The following is a 20,506-nucleotide window of genomic DNA, read 5'->3' on the forward strand; positions in this document are numbered from 1 at the left end:
CATGACCGCAGAACTGCGGCTGCGAACGTTCACACGTCTGAAAAGTTCTGATCGGCGAACCGTGCGTGCCAAGATTGTTAGGTGGGATGGAAATTTACTAGGGATGACTCGAAAATTCTGAACGTACTCAATCCACCTCACTCAAGTTTGGATTTGAATTTGAATTATTATGTTTGCACATTCCGAAATAACACATTACATCTCTTTTTTTCATCACGATATGGTACGCTAAATAGGGGTGAGCGGTTCCATATAGGTTCCACTTGAGACCTGTAACCTATTCGTGGAAATAAGTTTTTCATTTTTTGGAACCTGAAACATACTCTGCATACTTTGGAACCTGCAATTTACATGTTCCACAGTTGGTTTTAGGGTCTACCTGTATTATTAATTGAAAGATTACAGTGAATCATCACTTTTAATGAACACTATTTACTACTATAATTTACAGAACACAATTTATATTTAGACACACGAAAAGTAGGAAACATTAACAAAGTGAAAGTTTTAGTCATAAAATGAAAGCTCAGATTAGTGATTCCATATTATACACTCATCATCGGACACCATTAAATACCAAATGTTCTTGGAAAGACATAGACCAAGAAAAACACAAAAAACTTGTTTCAGGTTCAAGGTGTTAGGTTTTAGGTTCCACCTATTTAGAATCTGGAACCTACCGATTGAAACAGGTTTCCCAATTTTTGGAACCAGGAATCTATCCTGCATATCTTGGAACTTGGAACCGACAGGTTCTCACCGGTCCAGTTCTCAGGTTTTATGTTCTACCTTGAAATTATGCTCACCCCTAATGCTAAAGTGATTAGCGATGATTATCTTTTCGGGGTCAAATTAGATATGGGTTTGAATCACTATACTTCGAGGCAACTAAATAAGGACAAATGCCTCTGTTCTTCAACAATCAACCCTTGTGTGCCTACACTACTGAACACTTAGGCTTTGTTTATTTCGCGGAAAACGAATAATTTGTAAAATAATTTCCTAAAAATGATCGCTTGTATTTCTTAAAATAATTAGTCAAAGAAAAATGTTTTCACTACCTGCAACAATTTATGTTTACACATTTTGTAAACGATGATAATATTTTCTATTTATTCATTTTCATGAGTGATATAAATGATCATTTTTAGAAAAATATTTTTTAAATTAATTATTTTTGCGAAACAAATAGACCCATATATTGACTTTTTTGTCCGCGATATTGGTCGCATCATTTACGTTCTATTCTTGGTGGAACATTTATTTCAGTCCAGGGTACTCGCTGGGCTGAAGGATGAGAATTGAATCTTTGCGGCTTGCCGGGCCACACTTTTTGACTTTTCATCTATTTGCTAATAGTCTTAACTTTTACAGGCCATATCGATCTCGTATATTTAATTACCAAGTGACCCGAAGACACTTATTAAGCACGTAACTAAAGAAATCAATGCAATAAAAACCAAAGTATTTCCATAATAAATATGGTTAATGAGTGTGCACTGATGGCGCTTGTCAATACGACCTAATATTATTCGGCTGCATTTATTATGTACCATGTTACCAAAAGGAGTGCGATATGCAATTCTCGTTATTACTTTTTTTTTTTAAGTCGTAACTATGAAGTCCTAACTCAACTAACGTAATGGGTTGTAAGTATATAGTTAGCGTTCCTTCTGTATCAGAGATAACTACTGTCCTAGAGCGGTTACGCCATCGACAGATGAACCGACGGCACTCGCCATCTTTATGTTTTTTCTAGAATTAATTTCTCGAGGCGGGGTGCGGACGTTGCACTTGGTGCATGTTTGTTAGGGTACTGCTCCTCCTATTACTATACCCATTACCACTGTCTGGACTATCATTTCCCCTGTTTGGTTGAGTTGGTGAAGTCGATCAATGGTCCATACACCGTAAATGAGAACGATCTTATCTGGTTATATGCTCCAACATTCCTCCTCGAATCTAAGGATTCGGGGACAAAGTAAATTGGAGGCTCGGAGATTCTCGGGCAAAATGTACCAGAAAAGTCTTAAACTTATTGCATTGGTACCAATTCACTCTTAAACTTTTTAATTTGACTGATTTAGTTCTAAACCTTTTCACGTTTTGCCAATTAAGTCTATCCGATCAATTTAGGCCCAAAATTGCTTACGTGGACGCCGAATGTCCTATGTGGCACTGCTGGCGTTGACGTAGACTTTTTTTTTAAAATATTTTTTCGAAATTTTTAATTTTTCTTTTCTTTTCTTTTCCTTCTTTTCTTTTTTCAATTTCCACTGTGGCTAGCGAAGGTCGCTGGAGTTCGCCAGCCATTGGGCGAGGGCCGCGAAGCCCTCACTGGCATCGTGACCCTCGCCCGGCCTCGCCCAGGCGTCAGAGAGGCACAGGCGGCCGTGGATGAGGTCAGCAAGGCTTTGCGGCCCTCACCTAGTTGGCGATGAACTCCGGTGCCTCACCGGTCACAGTGGAAAAAAAAAAAGAAAAGAAGGAAAAGAGAAGAAAAAAGAAAAGGAATAAAAAAGTTGAAAAATATTTAAAATCTTTAAAAAATTATTCACATCAGCGCCAGAGTACGGCCAACATCCATGATAGCAATTGCCGATCTAAATAGTTGGATGGACTCAATTATCAAAGCGTGAAAATATTTAGGACTAAATTGATCAAATTGAAAAGTTTATAACCGAATTGATATTAATGAAATATGTTTAGGACTTTTTGATACTTTTCCCGAGATTCTCCGTACCGCAGTTGCTTGTTCTCAATACCATGTAAGACCGGTACGATCATTGTCCCTTAATCACATTTGCAATAACCTTTTGTTTTCGATAAAGCTAATGAGGAGAAGAAGAAAAACGAAAACTAGAAGACAATCATTCTCATGCCTGACCATCAAATTCACTCCCCGTGGGCAGATAATTGCTGAAAGAATCCTAGATGATGTGCTTGATTTCACGATCGGGCATTTTCGTAGGAGCCATAGGAGCATCCTTTAATGAAAGTGTAGTTTAATATTTAGAAAAATTGTCCAAAAAGTCTAAAATCTATTGCACTGTGTCAATTCAGTCTTAAACTTTTCAATTGAGTCCTAAACATTTTAACGATTTGCAAATTGAGTCAATCTGGCCAATTTTAATCGGAAATCGCTAACGTGAACGCCGATACTGCCATTGGTAATGCCACGTAAGACGACCGGCGCTGACGTGAATAATTATTTCTAATTTTTTAAAAAAATAAAATTTTTTTTTTTCTTTGTCTCTTTCTCTTTTTTTTTTTTTTTCTGTTTATCAAGTTCAACAAGGGTCACCGGTTGAACCTTGCTAGTCACAGGCAAGGGACGGCCGACCCTTGCCGACCACAGGCGAGGGCCGGCGACCCTCACTGGCCACTGGGCGAGAGCCAACCCTCGCCGGGGCTTGGAAGAAAATAAAGAAAAAGAAAAAGAAATTCAAAAATTTTAAAAATATTAAAATATTATTAAAAGCTGTTCATGCTAGCGTTGATCGTGCCAAGTAGGATGGCTGATGTCTACGTCAGTAATTTCTTGTTAAAGTTGGTCAGATGGTTTCAATTGACCAAAAAAGGTTTACGACTCAATTGATAAAAAAAAGCTTATAACTTAATTGACACAATTATTATAGGTTTTGGATTTTTTTGGTAATATTCCCCACTTCGTAGGGCTCATATGATCAATAATTGAGATGGTTTGGATTTAAGTGGTTCATAGATCATATAATATTTTTTTGCAACGGTAGTTTGATGAAGCAGGAGGACGGGTCAACCATGCAATTAAGGTGTCTCTTTGCCGCCAGAAATTCCGTCCTAGATCTTGATTTAACGTGTGCCCTAGATCTTGAACAAGATTCCCATTTCTCATCGACCAAGATCTTGATTTAATGCACACCCTAGATTGCCCAACATGCACCCCACGTAATCCCATCAGCAATGGCATATGCACCGGCATCTAGAGGGACATTTCCTAAAGCTTTAACGCACAAATCAAAATCACCAAATACCATCATCAAACCTGTAAATGATCCCAAATTTGCCTTTGCTTCTAGACCAGAGATTATATGTCAAACTCTCCATCTCATGGTTATTAGATCCCAGACCCTCTTCCGAGTCGTCGCCCATCACGAAGACAGGAATGACTTTGGCCGTACCGAGCCTCTTTACTATCAAGAACTGTTCTTGCACCCTCAATAAATTTTGACAGTTGGGAGTGTTGAAAAAAATACCCCGCGCTTGGCCTTATTTACTTCTCCCGAATGTCGCGGCTTCTGCATCAAATGCTGATCACACTCCCCATTGAACCCTGCCTGCGTGTGACCCCTTTCTCTGGAGCTCTCTTTACGGACCGGTCTCTCGTTCGCAGCTTGTTCCGAGCTTAATGGATGCAATGCGCGGGCTCCTCCTCACGGCTCTTCTCGTTCTTGCAGCTGCCACTGATGGCGCTCGAGGAGATGCCATGGTCACGGGCACTGTCTTCTGTGACCAGTGCAAGGATGGTCAGAGATCCTTCTTTGATTACCCGATTTATGGTAAGTTGAACGCTAGAGGCTCACGACTTTTTCTTATTCACTCATATGGATTGATTCTTGGAGTTAGGAGTGGACGCTAATAAAAAATCTTGGGCAAAGTAAATGCAATGTACATGTGCCAACCTTCTCCTTAGTCATTTCTAGATCTTGTTCAGCATCATCAGTTGGTATCAGATAGCGACGGGGTTTACATTTATTGGGCTTCTAGAAAAAAATTTAAAGAATCCTGGGTGCTTGAATAATGTGTGTATGTGTGTAGCTCCATTAGTGATATGCTTGTCCTAACTTGGAGGGAAAAACTGAAGAGAGCCGATCCTAGATGCAATCCATGGTGGATTCAGAGCTCGTGCTTTGTGTTGTGCAGGAATTAAGGTTACGGTGGTGTGCACCAATAGCGACGGCCAAGTCACGATGTCGAGAGAAGAGACCACCAGCTGGTTTGGGAACTACGCCATGAGGTTCGATGGGACTCCCGACCTGAGCACTTGCCATGCACAAGTGATGGGAGGGAGCGATCAGGGGTCTGTGGGATGTTCAGCATCGGCCGGTCCTGCGCAGAGCCTTAGGCTCATGTTCCAGATGTTCGACATGGAGTTCTATTCGGTGGACTCCTTGCTCTCTCAGCCCGCGAAGCCCATGTCCTTCTGTCCACAGTCTCCTGCACCGGTCACGCCGGCCTTGCCGTCGCCGGTGGCCGTGCCATCGCCAACAGCCGTGCCATCGCCAACAGCCGTGCCATCGCCAACAGCCGTGCCATCGCCGACGGCTGTGCCATCGCCAACAGCCGTGCCATCACCGACGCCAGCCTTCAAGCTCCCTCCCATGCCCCCACTGCCGCCAGCCTTCAAGCTCCCTCCCATGCCCCCACTGCCGCCAGCCCCTTTCGTGGAAGCTTCGGCTTGCCCACATGAGTAAGTTTGATCCAAAGATGCTTCTTTTTCTCTTGATGGTCAGGACTCTCCGTGAGGAGATTAATCTGTCTAGCATTTACAATAATATATGTTAATACAGGAAACGGCATCCTCTTGAAATGTGCACTATTATTCCTCAAATGGACCATAGAATGCCTTTCTACAATAATTCTCGCCCATACTGTAATCGGATGACTAAAAAGCTAGTGAGATTAGGCATTAAATGGGAGTGTTGGAAGCACATTTGCACTTATTTACTACTGTTTCAGTTGGCGTTGAAGTTAGACGACACTAGAAGCATATTCTTGTAGCGAGGATTCATACATGGCTACAAAGTCGTGTAGCCCTCCCTCTTTTCTGTGATTCCCCAATCAAGGCCATTACGATGCCAAATTTTAGGTACAGTCACAAGGGACTTCACGAGCTAAATCAGCTACTCCTCATGTTCTATCTTTAGTCATCCTAAAGGAACATTATGTGAGGATAAGATGAGATGTTGATTCACATCAAGAGAAAATGAAAAGTCCAGTTTCAGTCTCTTCTAATCAAGCCAGAGCAAAGACTCTCCTGAAACCACTGTTGTCTGGAAATGCAATCCTAGGCAGACAATAGCTACTTCAGAGAGAAGATTCGTACTATGTTACATCGAGGTACACTTTGCTCATAAATAGGATGAGAGGTTAGATAGATATAGGAACGGGGGTGCGTTATGTATGTCGAGACCCTTGTATTCACGGGATCCACTATCCAAAGGCCTCGTAATCCAATTACTGACTCTGTGAGTCTCTTACATCTCAGAAAATGGATGATGCCGGAATACAGATGTTACTGGAGGGCGGTCAACCCTGACACCAAGGTGGCTCTGGTCTTCGGCTTAATGGTGGCTCGAAGGTATGGCACTGATCTGACGCTGTGGCAGGGCCTCCAGGGCCGGGGCGACCCGTACAGGACCCTCCTGAGGGAGAGTACCGCCGCGCTCCTCAACTCCTACAACAGCATTCAGTTCCCTTATCACACCCTTGGCGTGATCCAGCACATGAACTGGGCCCTGATGGGCTCGACGCAGAATGTCCTCCGCACAGCGCTGCGCTTCAGGAGGGCTAACTCTGGTTATGGCACCACCACCTGCAGATTCACCCCTTGCAAGTGATCACAATATATCCATCCAAGGTTATATGGATAGGATTTGGATATTACCTAGCTGAGATCTTATTAGACACTTAAAATATTTTGCAGGGCTATTTTATGCCTGTGCTACTATGCCACTCTTCTCTATGCTCTGTGCCAGCGGAGATTTCCGTACTCTAATGTATTGGTAATTTTCTGGTTTGGAGCAAATAAGAGTCATTCTGGACCACCTTTCGTAGTTCACATATTTATTAGAAATGGATCATCTTTGAAGTCGAATTTGTGCCTGCACTTTTCTCTCCTTTTATTTTGTGAAATAAAAGTCCAGGATTAAGCACTGTGATGATGAGTGTAATGCAGATGCGGTACCATCCCCATGGACTAATCTTACTTTACCTTAAACTTTGTATACACACGAACTCCTACATCTCATTGTGTTGACTGGGTCCACCTTATGTGGGGCCCAGTTAATACTTAAACAAAAAAATAAACAAAACAAAAGAAAGTCAAAAAGTGAAAAAAGAAAGAACAAAAGAGGGGCTGCTTCGTGTGTGTGCGTGTGCGCCCAAGTGAGAAGGAGAGAGAAAAACAGAAAGTGACTTTACCGAGAGCTCACCGAGAGTGCAGGGGAAGAAAAGAAAAAAAAAAGAGCGCATTTTCGCGGTCCGATTTCGAAGGTCAAACGTTGTCGGAATTGGCTCAAATTTTAGTATATTGTTCGTGAGACCGGGGGCTACGAGTTGATCGGTTTCGTTCGTTGAGAATCTCCTCCGAACTCTCCATTCACGGTTAGGATTTTCTTCTCTGTTTTATGTAAATCCACCTTCGCGGTGATGAAAATAATGTTGTAATGCTGATGTTGTGCCTCTAGTGTGTGACTAGAGAAGAACTTGGTGTATCCTACTATTCTTGATGATTAGTGGAAGTTTTTGGAGCGGTCCGTGATTTTTCCCGCTTTGGGTTTTCACGTTAAATATTGGTGTGGATTGTTGCATTTGTTTCCTTATAATTGCGAGCTTACACTACAAAAAAACAAGAGTTTTCCAACGAAATTTCCAACGAAAAATTCGTCAAAATTCGTTGGAAAACGAATTTCCAACGAATTTTGCGACGAAAAAAAATTCGTTGGTAATTAGTCGTCGCAAAATTTTCCGACAAAAAATTTAAATTTTCGTTGGTAATTTCCAACGAAATTCTTTCGTTGGAAAAAATTCGTTGGAAAAATTCGTTGGAAAAATTCGTGGGAAAAATTCGTTGGAAAATTCGTTGGAAAATTCGTTGGTAATTTCCAACGAAAATAGTGACGAAAAAAAATTTCAATTTTCGTTGGTAATTTCCGACGAAAATTAATTCGTGGCAAATTTCGTCGCTAAATATCGTTGGAAAAATTCGTTGCAAAATATTCGTTGCAAAAATCGTCGGAAATCCGCTAAATTTTCCGACAAAAAAATATAATTCTCGTTGGTAATTTCCGACGAAAAACAACTTCGTTGGAAATCCCGAATTTTTCGGAAAACAATTTTTTTTTTTACTTTCCAACGAAAAAAAGATTCGTTGGAAATCGCGAATTTTTGCGAAAAATAATTTTCGGTGATAATTTCCAACGAAAAAAAAAATTCGTTGGAAATCCCGCATTTTTCTGACAAAAAAATTTCGTTGGTAATTTCCGACGAAAAAAAATTCGTTGGAAATCCCTCATATTTCGGCCAAGAAATTACAATTTTCGTTTTTAATTTCCAACGAAAAAAAAACTTCGTTGGAAAACCCGAATTTTTCCGACAAAAAAAATTGTCGTTGGTAATTTCCGACGAAAAAAAAAATCGTTGGAAATCTCGAATTTTTCCGACAAACGAATTTTCGTTGGTAATTTCCGACAAAAATAAAATGCGTTGGAAATCCCGAATATTTCCCACAATAAATTACAATTTTCGTTGTTAATTTCCGACGAAAAAAAAATTCGTTGGAAATGTGGGATTTTTCCGACAAAAATTTTTCGTTGTTAATTTCCAACGAAAAAAAAATTCGTTGGAAATTTCGAATATTTCCCACACAAAATTACAATTTTCGTTTTGAATTTCCAACGAAAAACAAATTCGTTGGAAATTGCGAACTTTTCCGACAAACAATTTTCGTTGGTAATTTCCGACGAAAAAAAAATTCGTTGGAAATCGGGAATTTTTCTCAAAAACAATTTTCGTGTTAATTTCCAACGAAAAAAAAATTCGTTGGAAATCTCGAATTTTTCCGACAAACGAATTTTCGTTGGTAATTTCCGACAAAAATAAAATTCGTTGGAAATCCCGAATATTTCCCACAATAAATTACAATTTTCGTTGTTAATTTCCGACGAAAAAAAAAAATCGTTGGAAATGTGGGATTTTTCCGACAAAAATTTTTCCTTGTTAATTTCCAACGAAAAAAAAATTCGTTGGAAATCGCAATTTTTTCCGACAAAAAATTGCAAGTTTCGTTGGTAATTTCCGACGAAAATTTAATTCGTTGGAAAAATAATATATAAATTGTTTTTTTTTTCCAACGAAAAAAATATATAAATTCATCCTTATTCGTTGCAAAAAAATCGTGGAAAATCCGCGAAATTTTCATCCAAAAAGTTAAAATTTTCGTTGGTAATTTCCAACGAAAACAACATTTGTGGGAAAATACGTTGCAAAATTTGACGCTAATTATTCGATGCAAAAATCGTTGGAAATTCGATTTTTTTCCATCAAAAAAATTCAATTTTCGTTGGTAATTTGCAACGAAAGCTATTCGTGACAAAATTCGTCGCTAAGTTTGCGACGAATTTTATTTAGCGATAATTTCGATTTTAAATCTAATTATTATCAATATTAATTTTTTTTTGGTAAGAAAGCAATAGTAATTTCTACAATGCATAAGTTGCAAAGTCTCATATGATGATATTCGATTTTCAATCTCATAATACGAAGAGGCAGCTAAGCACTAATGAACATAAGGTAATACATTCAAAACATTGAAAGAACGCGGGACAACCATAAAAACGTTGGCAGTTTTGGTACTCGAGAATGAACTAGGAAGGACTGACAATAAAATCATCAGCATCATCATCATCACCATCACCATTCGCCGCATCATTTTGTGGCTCAGCATTATGCCCATCATCAATTGGATTAATATGAGGTAGAGGAGGAACCTCATTGCGATCGATGTCGAGATGTCGCATGACAATTTGCAGTTGTTGTTGCATCACCCTTATTTGTTCGTCCTTCTGTCCAAGTAAATACTTCGTTTCTTCGTCCTTCTGTACAAGCAACTGCTTCAGTTGGCTCAATTCTTGGGTTATCTGCTCCTCACGTTGTGTCCTCCTTGAAACAGCTGCATTGGAGGACGAAGTTGCACCAACCTTCGATTTGTACATCCTTGACAAGGATCCCATCCCAAATATTTTTCCTCCTTTCATCCCACCCGCTGCCTCCACCCATAATGCCATACTGTCAACCGATGGCTCAGACACAGCACGACCATCACCACCATCACCACCACCATCACCACCATCACCACCACCACCATCACCACCATCACCACCAGCAATGCTCATTAAAAGTTCATCATATTTTTCCTATATTAACATTATAGATGGAAATAAAATAAATTCATATATATTACCATAAATATTAAAACATTCATGATTTTCATTCTAGTTTCCTATAAGTCCGAACTATAACCTTACATACCTTAGTAGCTTTTGCTCGAGCGCCAGTCCATGTCTTATCTTTTTTTTTTGGAATGTGCGTTCAAATGTAGCTGTAAAAGTGGGTTCCGTCCCCAATTCATCTGCCTACAAAATATAAACATAAATGACTAATCATTACATTAAATGCACTGACATGTATAAACAGACTTACCATTCTTCTTTTATGCTCCCCGATGCTGATAGAGCCCCCAGCATATGTGGCAGACGCAGACCCGTCACTAGAACTAGAAGCTCGATTCTTCTTGTTCTGTTCACACCTTAGCTTATACTTCTCAGTTTCCCAAGTTCTTGTAATTTCCATCCAATTGTCAGTTGTAAAAAAGGTCGGCTTTTCATTTTTTCTCTTTGCTCTATTTATCACATATCGCATGTGATCACCGATTTTCTTCTTGAAAATTCTTTTAACCTCATCCTCTTCCATTTCATCCCACGTGAACTTACGCTACAATTAATAGAAAAACAACTGAAAATTATCCACTAGGGTCACATGTCACATATCCATTACAATGTACCAGACAATTCGTGACAAAATTCATTATTGACCATCAATATGCTACACCGAACTTAGTTTGTGAAGGAAGACAACACTAACCTTAAACTCATTCCACCACAAAGTCTTTAGTTCTGCGGGAGCGCTGCTAAAAGTAATAAACTGGCCCATCCAACAGTTATTGACTATTTTATTCAGTTCCCTCACAACATGCGTAGAATCCGTGAATCTGAAAACATGTTATAACAATACGGACAATGAGACAATGAAGCATATGGATAATTCGCAACACGAACAATTTTATTTACATCGATAATTTATATATACGTAAAAAAATGAAGTACTTACGAATCTCCACATGGGCATATAATGAATCGGGTATCTTCTTCATCATTCGAGTGTTGCACTGAAGAAGAAAGTGGAACCGAAGGAGATCGAATCGGAGATGGAACTGAAGTAAATTCAGTTCGCATGTCCCGAGGTTCTACCCTAATATGTTGTTGAGGGTCGAAGGATGGGCCAATGTGTTCGTGTTGTCCATGAACATGTTGTGGTTGAGGGTTACATAAATGGGCGGGGAAGAGGACGGGGTCGGGGACGAGGACGAGCCAGCGGAAGGGGCTAATCTTCTTTGCGAACCCGAACCACGCAGGAGACCTCCACGTTTAAACTGACAAGTAGGAAGGTTAGACAAATATATTTAAAAATATGAACATATATTAGGGACTGAAAATGACATTAGCCATTTTGCTTACCATTTTGTTTAATAGAGCAATAAATAAACTCGACAAAATGAAACAAACCGACTATCGCCTCTGATAAATAGCAATCTTTGGTCCACGTTGAAACAACCTATTAAAATTTGGACCACATCAGATTCCACGAAAAATAAAATGAAGCATATTAAATGTGCAGAACGAATTACAACAAGTATCAACTCTGATGCCACATTTATGCAAATTTATGCCCCAAATATGTTATTTCGCACAATTCTAGTACAGACCTAAAAAAAAGATCACAAATTACGTTCAATAAGTAAATTTGCCACAAATGCAACACATTAATTTGTTCCCTCTATAAGCATCGTTTTACCAAATTTTATATGTTAACACAAAAATCATTAAAAAAAACGACAACCGTGTCGAAATCATAGCCGCGAGTCCCCCCCTCCGGCGAGGTCGCCCGACACCACCCTCCGGCGACCCCCCCCCTCCGGCGAGCTGGCCGGCGACCCCTCCCCTCCGGCGAGATCACCGGCGACCGGCCCCCGCACGGCCAGCGACCCCCCCTCCGGCGAGCTGGTCGGCGACCCCCCCCACGGCCGGCGGCGGCGACCCACCCCCCAGCGGCCCGGGTGGCGGCGAGCCCCCTCACGGTCGGCTCGCCGGCTACCCCCCCCACGGCCGAGTGGGCGGCGAACCCCCCCTCACGGTCGGCTCGCCGGCGACCCCCACGCCACGGCCGGTCGCCCGCGACCCCCCCCCCCCACACGGCCAGCTCGCCCGCGACCCCCCCCCACCCACGGCCACTCGCCCGCAACCCCCCCCACACGGCCAGCTCGCCGGCGACAACCCCCTCCGGCCCCCCTCGGCTACGACCCACGGCCTCCGGCCATCTAGGCGGCCACCCCCCACCAGCCAACTCCGCCGCGAGCCCCTCCCCCGGCCAAGTCCGCCGCGACACCCGCCACCCCCTCACGGCCGCGTCACCATTTTATTCACACAATATATAGTTTAGAGTTACCTACCAGGCTGGGCGAAGTCGACGGCGACGTGGACGACGAAGGCGGCGACGGCGAGGAGGGACGGCGACGAGGACGGCTCTTAGGAGATTCGTGGCGATATTGTTCTTGCAACAAAATGGAGTGTCGGCGAAAATAGACTAAGTGCAAAATTTCCAACGAATTTCAAATTCGTGGGAAATTTCCAACGAATGTGAAATTCGTGGGAAATTTCCCACGAATTTTTCAATTCGTTGGAAATTTTCACGAATTTTAGGAAATTTCCCACTAATTTGAATTTCGTGGGAAATTTTGGTGGGAAATTTCCAACGAATTTGAATTTCGTTGGAAATTTCCCACCAAAATTTCCCACGAAATTCAAATTAGTGGGAAATTTCCTAAAATTGGTGGAAAATTTCCAACGAATTTGTAATTCGTTGGAAATTCGTACGATTTAAAATATTTCGATGTAATTCAAGGCAAATTTCCAACGATTTTTAATTCGTTGGAAATGTCCCACGAAATTTCCAACGAAATTGAAGTTAGTGGGAAATTTCCGAAAATTTGAAATTCGTGAGAAAATTGCTGGAAAATTTCCCACGAATTTCAATTTTGTGGGAAATTTCCAACGACTTTGGACGTCGTTGGAAATTTCCTACGGTTTCTCCCACAAATTTCATATTCGTGGCAAAATATTTGCTTATATACTTTTTTGCGGGAAAATTATTTTGAGATTTCCAACGAATTTATAGTTCGTTGGAAATTTTTCCAACAAAATGGAAATTGGTTGGAAATCTTTCCAACAAAATGCAAATTCGTTGGAAATGTTTCCAACGAATTGGGATGTCGTTGGAAAATTTTCCAACGAAAATATAATTCATTGGAAATTATTCCAACCAATTTCGATTTCGTTGGAAACGGTTCCAACGAATGAAAATTCGTTGGAAATTTTTCCAATGAAATACAAAGTCGTTGGCAATTTTTCCAACGAAATACTATGTCGTTGGAAAAAATTTCCAACGAAATCCAAATTCGTTGGAAATGTTTCCAACGAATTTGGATTTCGTTGGAAACTTTTTCCAACGAAATGCAATGTCGTTGGAAATGTTTCCAACGAATTTGGATTTCGTTGGAAATGGTTTCCAACGAATGCAAATTCGTTGGAAATGTTTCCAACGAATTTGGATTTCGTTGGAAATGGTTTCCAACGAATGAAAATTCGTTGGAAAAATTTCCAACGACATTGCATTTCTTTGGAAAAATTTCCAACGAATTTGGATTTCGTTGGAAATTTTTTCCAACGAAATGTGAATTCGTTGGAAATGTTTCCAACGAAATGTGAATTCGTTGGAAATGTTTCCAACGAAATGTGATTTCGTTGGAAATGTTTCCAACGAAATGTGATTTTCGTTGGAAATGTTTCCAACGAAATGTGATTTCGTTGGAAATTTTTCCAACGAATTGTGATTTCGTTGGAAACACATTTCCAACGAATTTTGATTTCGTTGGAATTTTTTCCAACGAAATGATAATTCGTTGGAAATTTTTCCAACTTTATGATAATTCGTTGGAAATTTTTCCAACGAAATGCTAATTCGTTGCAAAATTCTAATATTTTTCCCTACTATTTTAATTCTGTGGCGAATTAGTCATGATTCTAATTATAACAACAACGACGACAACAACAATAACAAAAATTTATGAGAAAAAAAAAACATGTCGCAATAATAATAATAATTGCACATAAATAGTGAAAAGTATCAAAAATCATATTCTTCATCTTCATCTTCATCTTCATCTTCATCTTCATCTGCAGCTTTGTCTTCGTCTTCATCTTCGTCTTCATCTACTTCATGCGCATCATCTTCATCATCTGTCTCATAATCAAGTTCTATACCAACTTCAAAATTTGATTCGCGAATTTCAGTTGGATCCACATCGATCATCGCTCCACATGGATCTCGTAAAGTTGGAATGGTATATTCATCGGTTTCAATCGTGTGACAAACTTTCTCTTGTTGATATCTTGTGTCCTTCCCGGTGTTCCTCGATTTTTTCCGTGCTTTGGTTTTACATACTGACCCACCAATCGGCTTTGTCACGTTTCAAACTAGGATATGATGCATAATATACTTGAATTGCTTGTTGTGCTAAGACAAATGGTTCATATTTCATATATCTTTTCTTGTGATTTACTTCAACCAAATTAAACTTCGTATGCACATTCATTCCTTTGACGGGGTCGAACCATATGCACTTAAATAACACAACCCGCAAAATTAATGGTCCATGGTACTCTATCTCTACGATTTCATCCAACAACCCATAAAAATCATCTTTCGAACTGCCACCATTGGATGACTGAACACACACACCACTATTCATTGTGGCTTTTCCCATTCCATATGTTCGAGTGTGAAAATTGTACCCGTTTATGAAATATGCTGGCCAAGTTCGTACTCTGGACTTTGGACCCCACGCCAGATGATATAGCAATCCTTGCTCCGTCGCATGATCATGATTACTGTGAATCTAAGGTCACATACGTAATGTCAATAATATATATTTTAATATATGATGTATAAAAAATTCGAATAACTTGCATTTCTTCCACATACAACTTACATATGTTGTGAACCATGTTGCAAATTGTTCCTGGCACAAACGGTCGAACTCATTCGGTGGTAGTCCAAACATTGAATTTTGGAAAATCCTATTAACAAATACCATTTATATATTAGCAAATCTTTGACACACAATACATATACTTACAAATGTACACTTACTTGAAGTATGGCTCAACTTCTGGACAGTTCAGTAAAATATATGTATGGGCTGCCTGCTTTTCTTCACCTGTTAAGTGCCGAAACTTACTTGCGCCGCTTGGTCGACCCAAATAATTGAAAATAGAGAATGATTTGCAATTGGGATCAATGGGGCCCTCATCATTTCTTCCTGCTCTCCGCCTCTTGCACTGCACGTGCGGCTCAAAATAGTATGATGCAAATGTTGTCACTTCTTCCACAATATATGCATTACAAATTGAAGCTTCGACACATGCCTTATTCTTCACTTTTTTCTTCAAATGATATAAGAACCTAGTTGCAATACAAAAAAATTTATCGGAACATAATATATAATGAAGTACTTTAAAATTTATTTAACAAAAAACTTACCTCTCAAATGGATACATCCATCGAAATTGGACGGGACCTGCAACTTTGGCCTCATAAGGCAAGTGAACTAAGAGATGCTCCATTGAATCAAAGAACGATGGAGGAAATATCCTTTCTAAGTTGCAAAGAATAATTGGAATATCTCTCTCTAGTTTCTCCATATGTGATGCTTTCAACGCTGTTGAGCAAATATCGTGCAGGAAATTACTTAACTCTGTAATGGCGCCCCAAACAAAGTTTGGTAAAAGTTCCTTGAAGGCTATTGGAATTAGTCTTTCCATAAATACGTGACAATCATGACTCTTCAGACCTATCAACTTGCATTCATTCAAATCAACGCATCTCCCTAGATTCGAAGCATATCCATCAGGAAATCGCACCGATTTCAACCATTGACAAACGACCCGTCTCTGCTCCTTGTCCAATGTATAAACTGCTTTTGGTTTTGGTCCCCTGCTGCTTGCATCCACATCTAGTGTTGGCCGATCGCAAATATCCCTCATATCTTTTCTTGCGTTCAAGTTGTCTTTTGTTTTTCCAGTGACATCCATCACAGTATTTATGACATTATCGAAAACGTTCTTCTCTATGTGCATGACGTCAAGATTATGATGAATAAGATGTGCCTTCCAATATGGTAGATCCCAAAATATACTGCGCTTAGTCCATTTATGTGTACTTCCGTACCCAATAGTTGTGCCGTGAGGGTTTTCAACAACCGTTGGAAACTCCTGCACTCGCTCCCAAATTTGATCACCGGTCAACCTCAATGGTGGATGTGTTCTTTCGATCCTATTCTTGATAAACTCTTTTTTATTCCTTCTGAATGTATGCTTTAGCGGCAAAAATTGCCTATGACAGTCAAAATAGCTGGCCTTCTTACCGTGCTTTAATCGAATGACTTCGATATCTCCATACATATCGGACATCCTAAGATCCCAGTGTACTCCATCCAGATAACATTCCATAATTGGAAAGTCATTTATCGTCCAAAGAAGAGCAGCCTTCATTACAAATGTTTGATCGGTAGAAACGTCATACGTAGGGACACCTTCATCCCATAGCCGTTGTAACTCTTCAATCAATGGTTGCATATAAACATCTATCAACTTTTTCGGATTTTGCGGGCCGAGGCACGATCAATGTCAAAAACATATAAGGTGTCTTCATGCACATACCGGGTAGAAGATTGTACGGAGTTAAGATAACTGGCCAACATGAATAACTTTTTCCTGATTTCCCAAATGGGGCAAAACCATCAGCACACAGACCTAACCTGATGTTTCGAGGCTCTATCGCAAACTCGGGATATGTTCTATCAAATTGTTTCCATGCCTATGCATCTGAAGGATGACACATTAGATCCTCTTCTGTTTCATGATTTGCATGCCAAGTCATGTGTTCAGCAGTAGCTTGAGACGCATAAAGCCTTTGCAACCTAGGGATTAAGGGCAAGTAGAACATTTGTTTACATGGTCTACGCTTCTGATTACGACCTTGCCGCCTGTTAATCTTGTACCTAGGTTGGCTGCAGAATTTGCAAGATTCTGCATTTTCATCATCTCTCCAATATAACATACAACCCATACTACATACATCAATCCTTACAACTGGAAGACCTAAATTTTCCACTAGCTTTTTCATATCGTAAAAGTCACTTGGCATGATGTTATCACGAGGCATTGTTTCCCGCATTACTTCAACAAAAGAGTTGAAACAATCCACATACACATTATGCTCTGCCTTGATATTTAACAGTCTTGCTGTCACTGATACTTTCGTGTGGTTGTCACAACCTGCCCATAAAGGTTCATCTGCTGTTTTCAACTCTTCCCATAACCGATTAGATTGAAAAGTTCCATCACACACATTCTCATCAAAACCTGTAACTCCTGCCTCTTCCAATTGTGATGCATGACTAGTTCCCACTTGTTCAAGTGGAGGAGTTAAACTAGTACTTGCATGATTCGATTCTGGAAAAAAATTATGGCCTGCTTCATCAAACACCATCCCCTGATATGGATTCAATTGGTCATAATAGCTACATTCTTCCCTAACAAACATTTGGTCGCTTCTTCGATATCCGCCATCAGATATAAATGGTTCACCGTGGTAAGTCCAATTATAATAGTTCGGAGTAAACCCAAATCTACAAAGATGTTCTCTAACTATGTCAATGTCTTGAAATTTTCCATTACTGCACTTTCTACATGGACACCTTAACTTATTTCCATCCATGAACTCATATTTATTACTAGCAAAGTCCAAAAATAGTTCCACCCCGATTCGAAACTCATCGGTCAATCCTTGACGTCCAGGTAGGTTCTTATTATACATCCAACCCCTGTCTCTTTGCATTGTGTCTGTATAAAAATAAAAAAATTCTCGTACAATATTAAAAATATCATATCTATTGTTTAATATTGTTAATTAAAACCATAAAATTCTAACAATTACAATTTTCTTTTTTACGAAATAATTACTTTCAACTTGAAAAAAATGAAAAAATTACCATGTCAAGAAAACTTACCAAGTATTTGACTGAAACTTTTGTAGTAGAAAGTGGTCTATTTGATGAGAATTGCAACGTTCACTTGGATTGCGAGACCTTCAAATAGACACGTACCTGAAATAAAAACAAATGACTTAAAATTAATTTTTTAATTATCTTTTATATTTTCTCTTTTTTTTTCTTTTTCTTTTTTTTTTGTCCTTTCTTCTTGGCCGGTCGCCGGTCCGGCGACCGGCGAGCTCGCCTGGGCAAGTTCTGGGCGACATCGAGCTCGCCGGCGGCGAGGCTGGCCCTGGCCGGAACCGGCGAAGGCGGAGCTCGCCATGGCCGGCGAGCTCGCCCAGAACTCGCCCAGATCTGGGCGAGCTCGAGCTCGCCAGTGCCGGCGAGGGCCAGCCAAGCCGCGGGCGAGCATTAGCTCGCCCGGATCTGGGCGAGCTCGAGCTCGCCGGCCATGGCGAGCTCGGCCCTCGCCCGGTGCCGGCGAGGGCCGTAAGCCGCCGGCGAGCTCGAGGTCGCCCGGATCTCGCCGAGTGCGGGCGAGCCGGAGCTCGCCGGCCATGGCGAGCTCGGCCCTCGCCCGGTCTGCGGCGATGGCCGGCCTAAGCCGCCGGCGAGCTCGAGCTCGCCCGGATCTCGCCGAGGTGCGGGCGAGCTAGAGCTCGCCGGCCATGGCGAGCTCCGCCCTCGCCGCCGGCGAGCTCGCCCGGATCTCGCCCGGATCCGGCGACCTCGAGCTCGCCGGCCATGGCGAGCTCGGCCTCGCCCGGTCTGCGGCGAGGGCCAGCCAAGCCGCCCGCTAGCTCGGCCCTCGCCGGTGCCGGCGAGGGCCGCCTAAGCCGCCGGCGAGGCCCAAATCTCGCCCACATCCGGGCGAGCTCGAGCTCGCCGGCGCCGGCGAGGGCCAGCCTCGCATTGTCGGCGGGCCGAGCTCGCCATGGCCGGCGAGCTTGGCCGGCGAGGCTAGCCCGCCTGTGCGTCGCGCGAGGTTGACCGACGGCCATGGCCAGGCCACCGGACCTCGCCCCATGGCCGGCGATCGGCCAAACCAGTGAGGAAAGGAAAATTTTTTTTTTAATAACACCAATTATGCGAAGAATAATTTTGCGACGAACCGTTTTCGTCGCCAATTATTCATGAAATTAGCCACGACACTTACCGGCGAAAAAGCTTTACCGAGATTGATTTGCGCGTGCACCGATAAGTAATTCGAGAGAAATTAAAGAGAGAGACGGAGAGAGAACAGCGAGAGGATAAGAGGAATCAGTCGACAGAGAGAAATTAGGGGTCGGGACAGATATCAAATACATCATATTTCGTATTGCAAATTTGCCACGAATAAAATTCGTCGGAAATTTCCGACGAAAATTTTTTCGTCGCAAAAATTCGTTGGAAATTTGCGACGAAAAAAATTTCGTCGCAAAAATTCGTTGGAAATTTGCGACGAAAAAATTTTCGTTGGAAATTTGCAACGAAAAGTTCCACGAAAAATAAAATCGTCGGAAATTTCTGACGAAAATTTTTTCGTCGGAAAATTTCGTCGGAGATTTCCGACGAAAAATGCTCCGTCGGAAAATTTCGTCGGAAATTTCCGACGAAAAGTGCTCCGTCGGAAATTTCGTCGGAAATTTCCGACGAAATATTTTTCGTTGGAATTTTCGTTGCAAATTTCCAACGAAAATTTTTTCGTCGGAAATTTTCGTCGGAAAAACCCGATTTTTTTGTAGTGTTATATTGCTGGAATATAGTGGGTTATTGTTGGAATCAAGTCGATTTTGATCGGTTTAGTTTCGGGGGAGATATTGATCATGGATTGGCTTGGTTCTTGGTGAATCGTTGCCGCGGTTCTCCCCAACACATTGTGTATGAGTTATTTGGACTATGGGGTGACTGGTACTGGTCATACACAATCATTGACTCCTGAAGTGAAGGTTCATCATAAAAGAGGCAGCTTTAGTCGATTATGTTTCATTAGTTAGCAGAGTTATTCCGGGGAAAATTTCATCTCATGGCCACACACATGCATGAAGCTGAAACGGGAAACTATACAAGGATAAACTAGTTCAAACACGTTGCCTCCTACTGCCACTTTGTTCAAGGGCGCATCAGAACTTGAACTTTGAAAGCTTCCCTCCAAAAAATCTGGGGTTACGAATAAAAAACTGCCTTCATGGACAGAATCGGTGTAGAATATACCAGGAGAATAGCAACTTCAACTAGATTGAAGAGCCATTAGGTCGATTGAGTCTCTTAACACAAGATCCAAAGCTCCTTAACAATAAAGAAAACTCTTGGTAA

General features: G+C 41.3%; 1 protein-coding gene across 1 annotated transcript; it reads left to right on the top strand.

Annotated features, from left to right (window-relative positions):
* The first annotated feature begins 4,161 nt into the window (after positions 1-4,161).
* Positions 4,162-6,856, top strand: LOC115663429 (anther-specific proline-rich protein APG). The gene is made up of 3 exons (XM_030585423.2): positions 4,162-4,538; positions 4,903-5,449; positions 6,248-6,856. Exons 1-3 carry the CDS (start codon positions 4,388-4,390, stop codon positions 6,597-6,599), a joined length of 1,050 nt encoding a protein of 349 aa, XP_030441283.1. The 5' UTR covers positions 4,162-4,387; the 3' UTR covers positions 6,600-6,856.
* Positions 6,857-20,506: the final 13,650 nt, after the last annotated feature.

The sequence above is a fragment of the Syzygium oleosum genome, unplaced genomic scaffold, assembly GCF_021117445.2.
Source record: "Syzygium oleosum isolate NSW1041296 unplaced genomic scaffold, Sole_v2.1 Sole_v2.02, whole genome shotgun sequence".
Classification (NCBI taxonomy): domain Eukaryota; kingdom Viridiplantae; phylum Streptophyta; class Magnoliopsida; order Myrtales; family Myrtaceae; genus Syzygium; species Syzygium oleosum.

Coding starts and splice junctions, on each gene's coding strand:
- LOC115663429 (XM_030585423.2), top strand. CDS start 4,388: ATGGATGCAATGCGCGGGCTCCTCCTCACGGCTCTTCTCGTTCTTGCA. Junction 4,539..4,902: donor CTTTGATTACCCGATTTATG/GTAAGTTGAACG, acceptor TGTGTTGTGCAG/GAATTAAGGTTACGGTGGTG. Junction 5,450..6,247: donor GCTTCGGCTTGCCCACATGA/GTAAGTTTGATC, acceptor CTTACATCTCAG/AAAATGGATGATGCCGGAAT.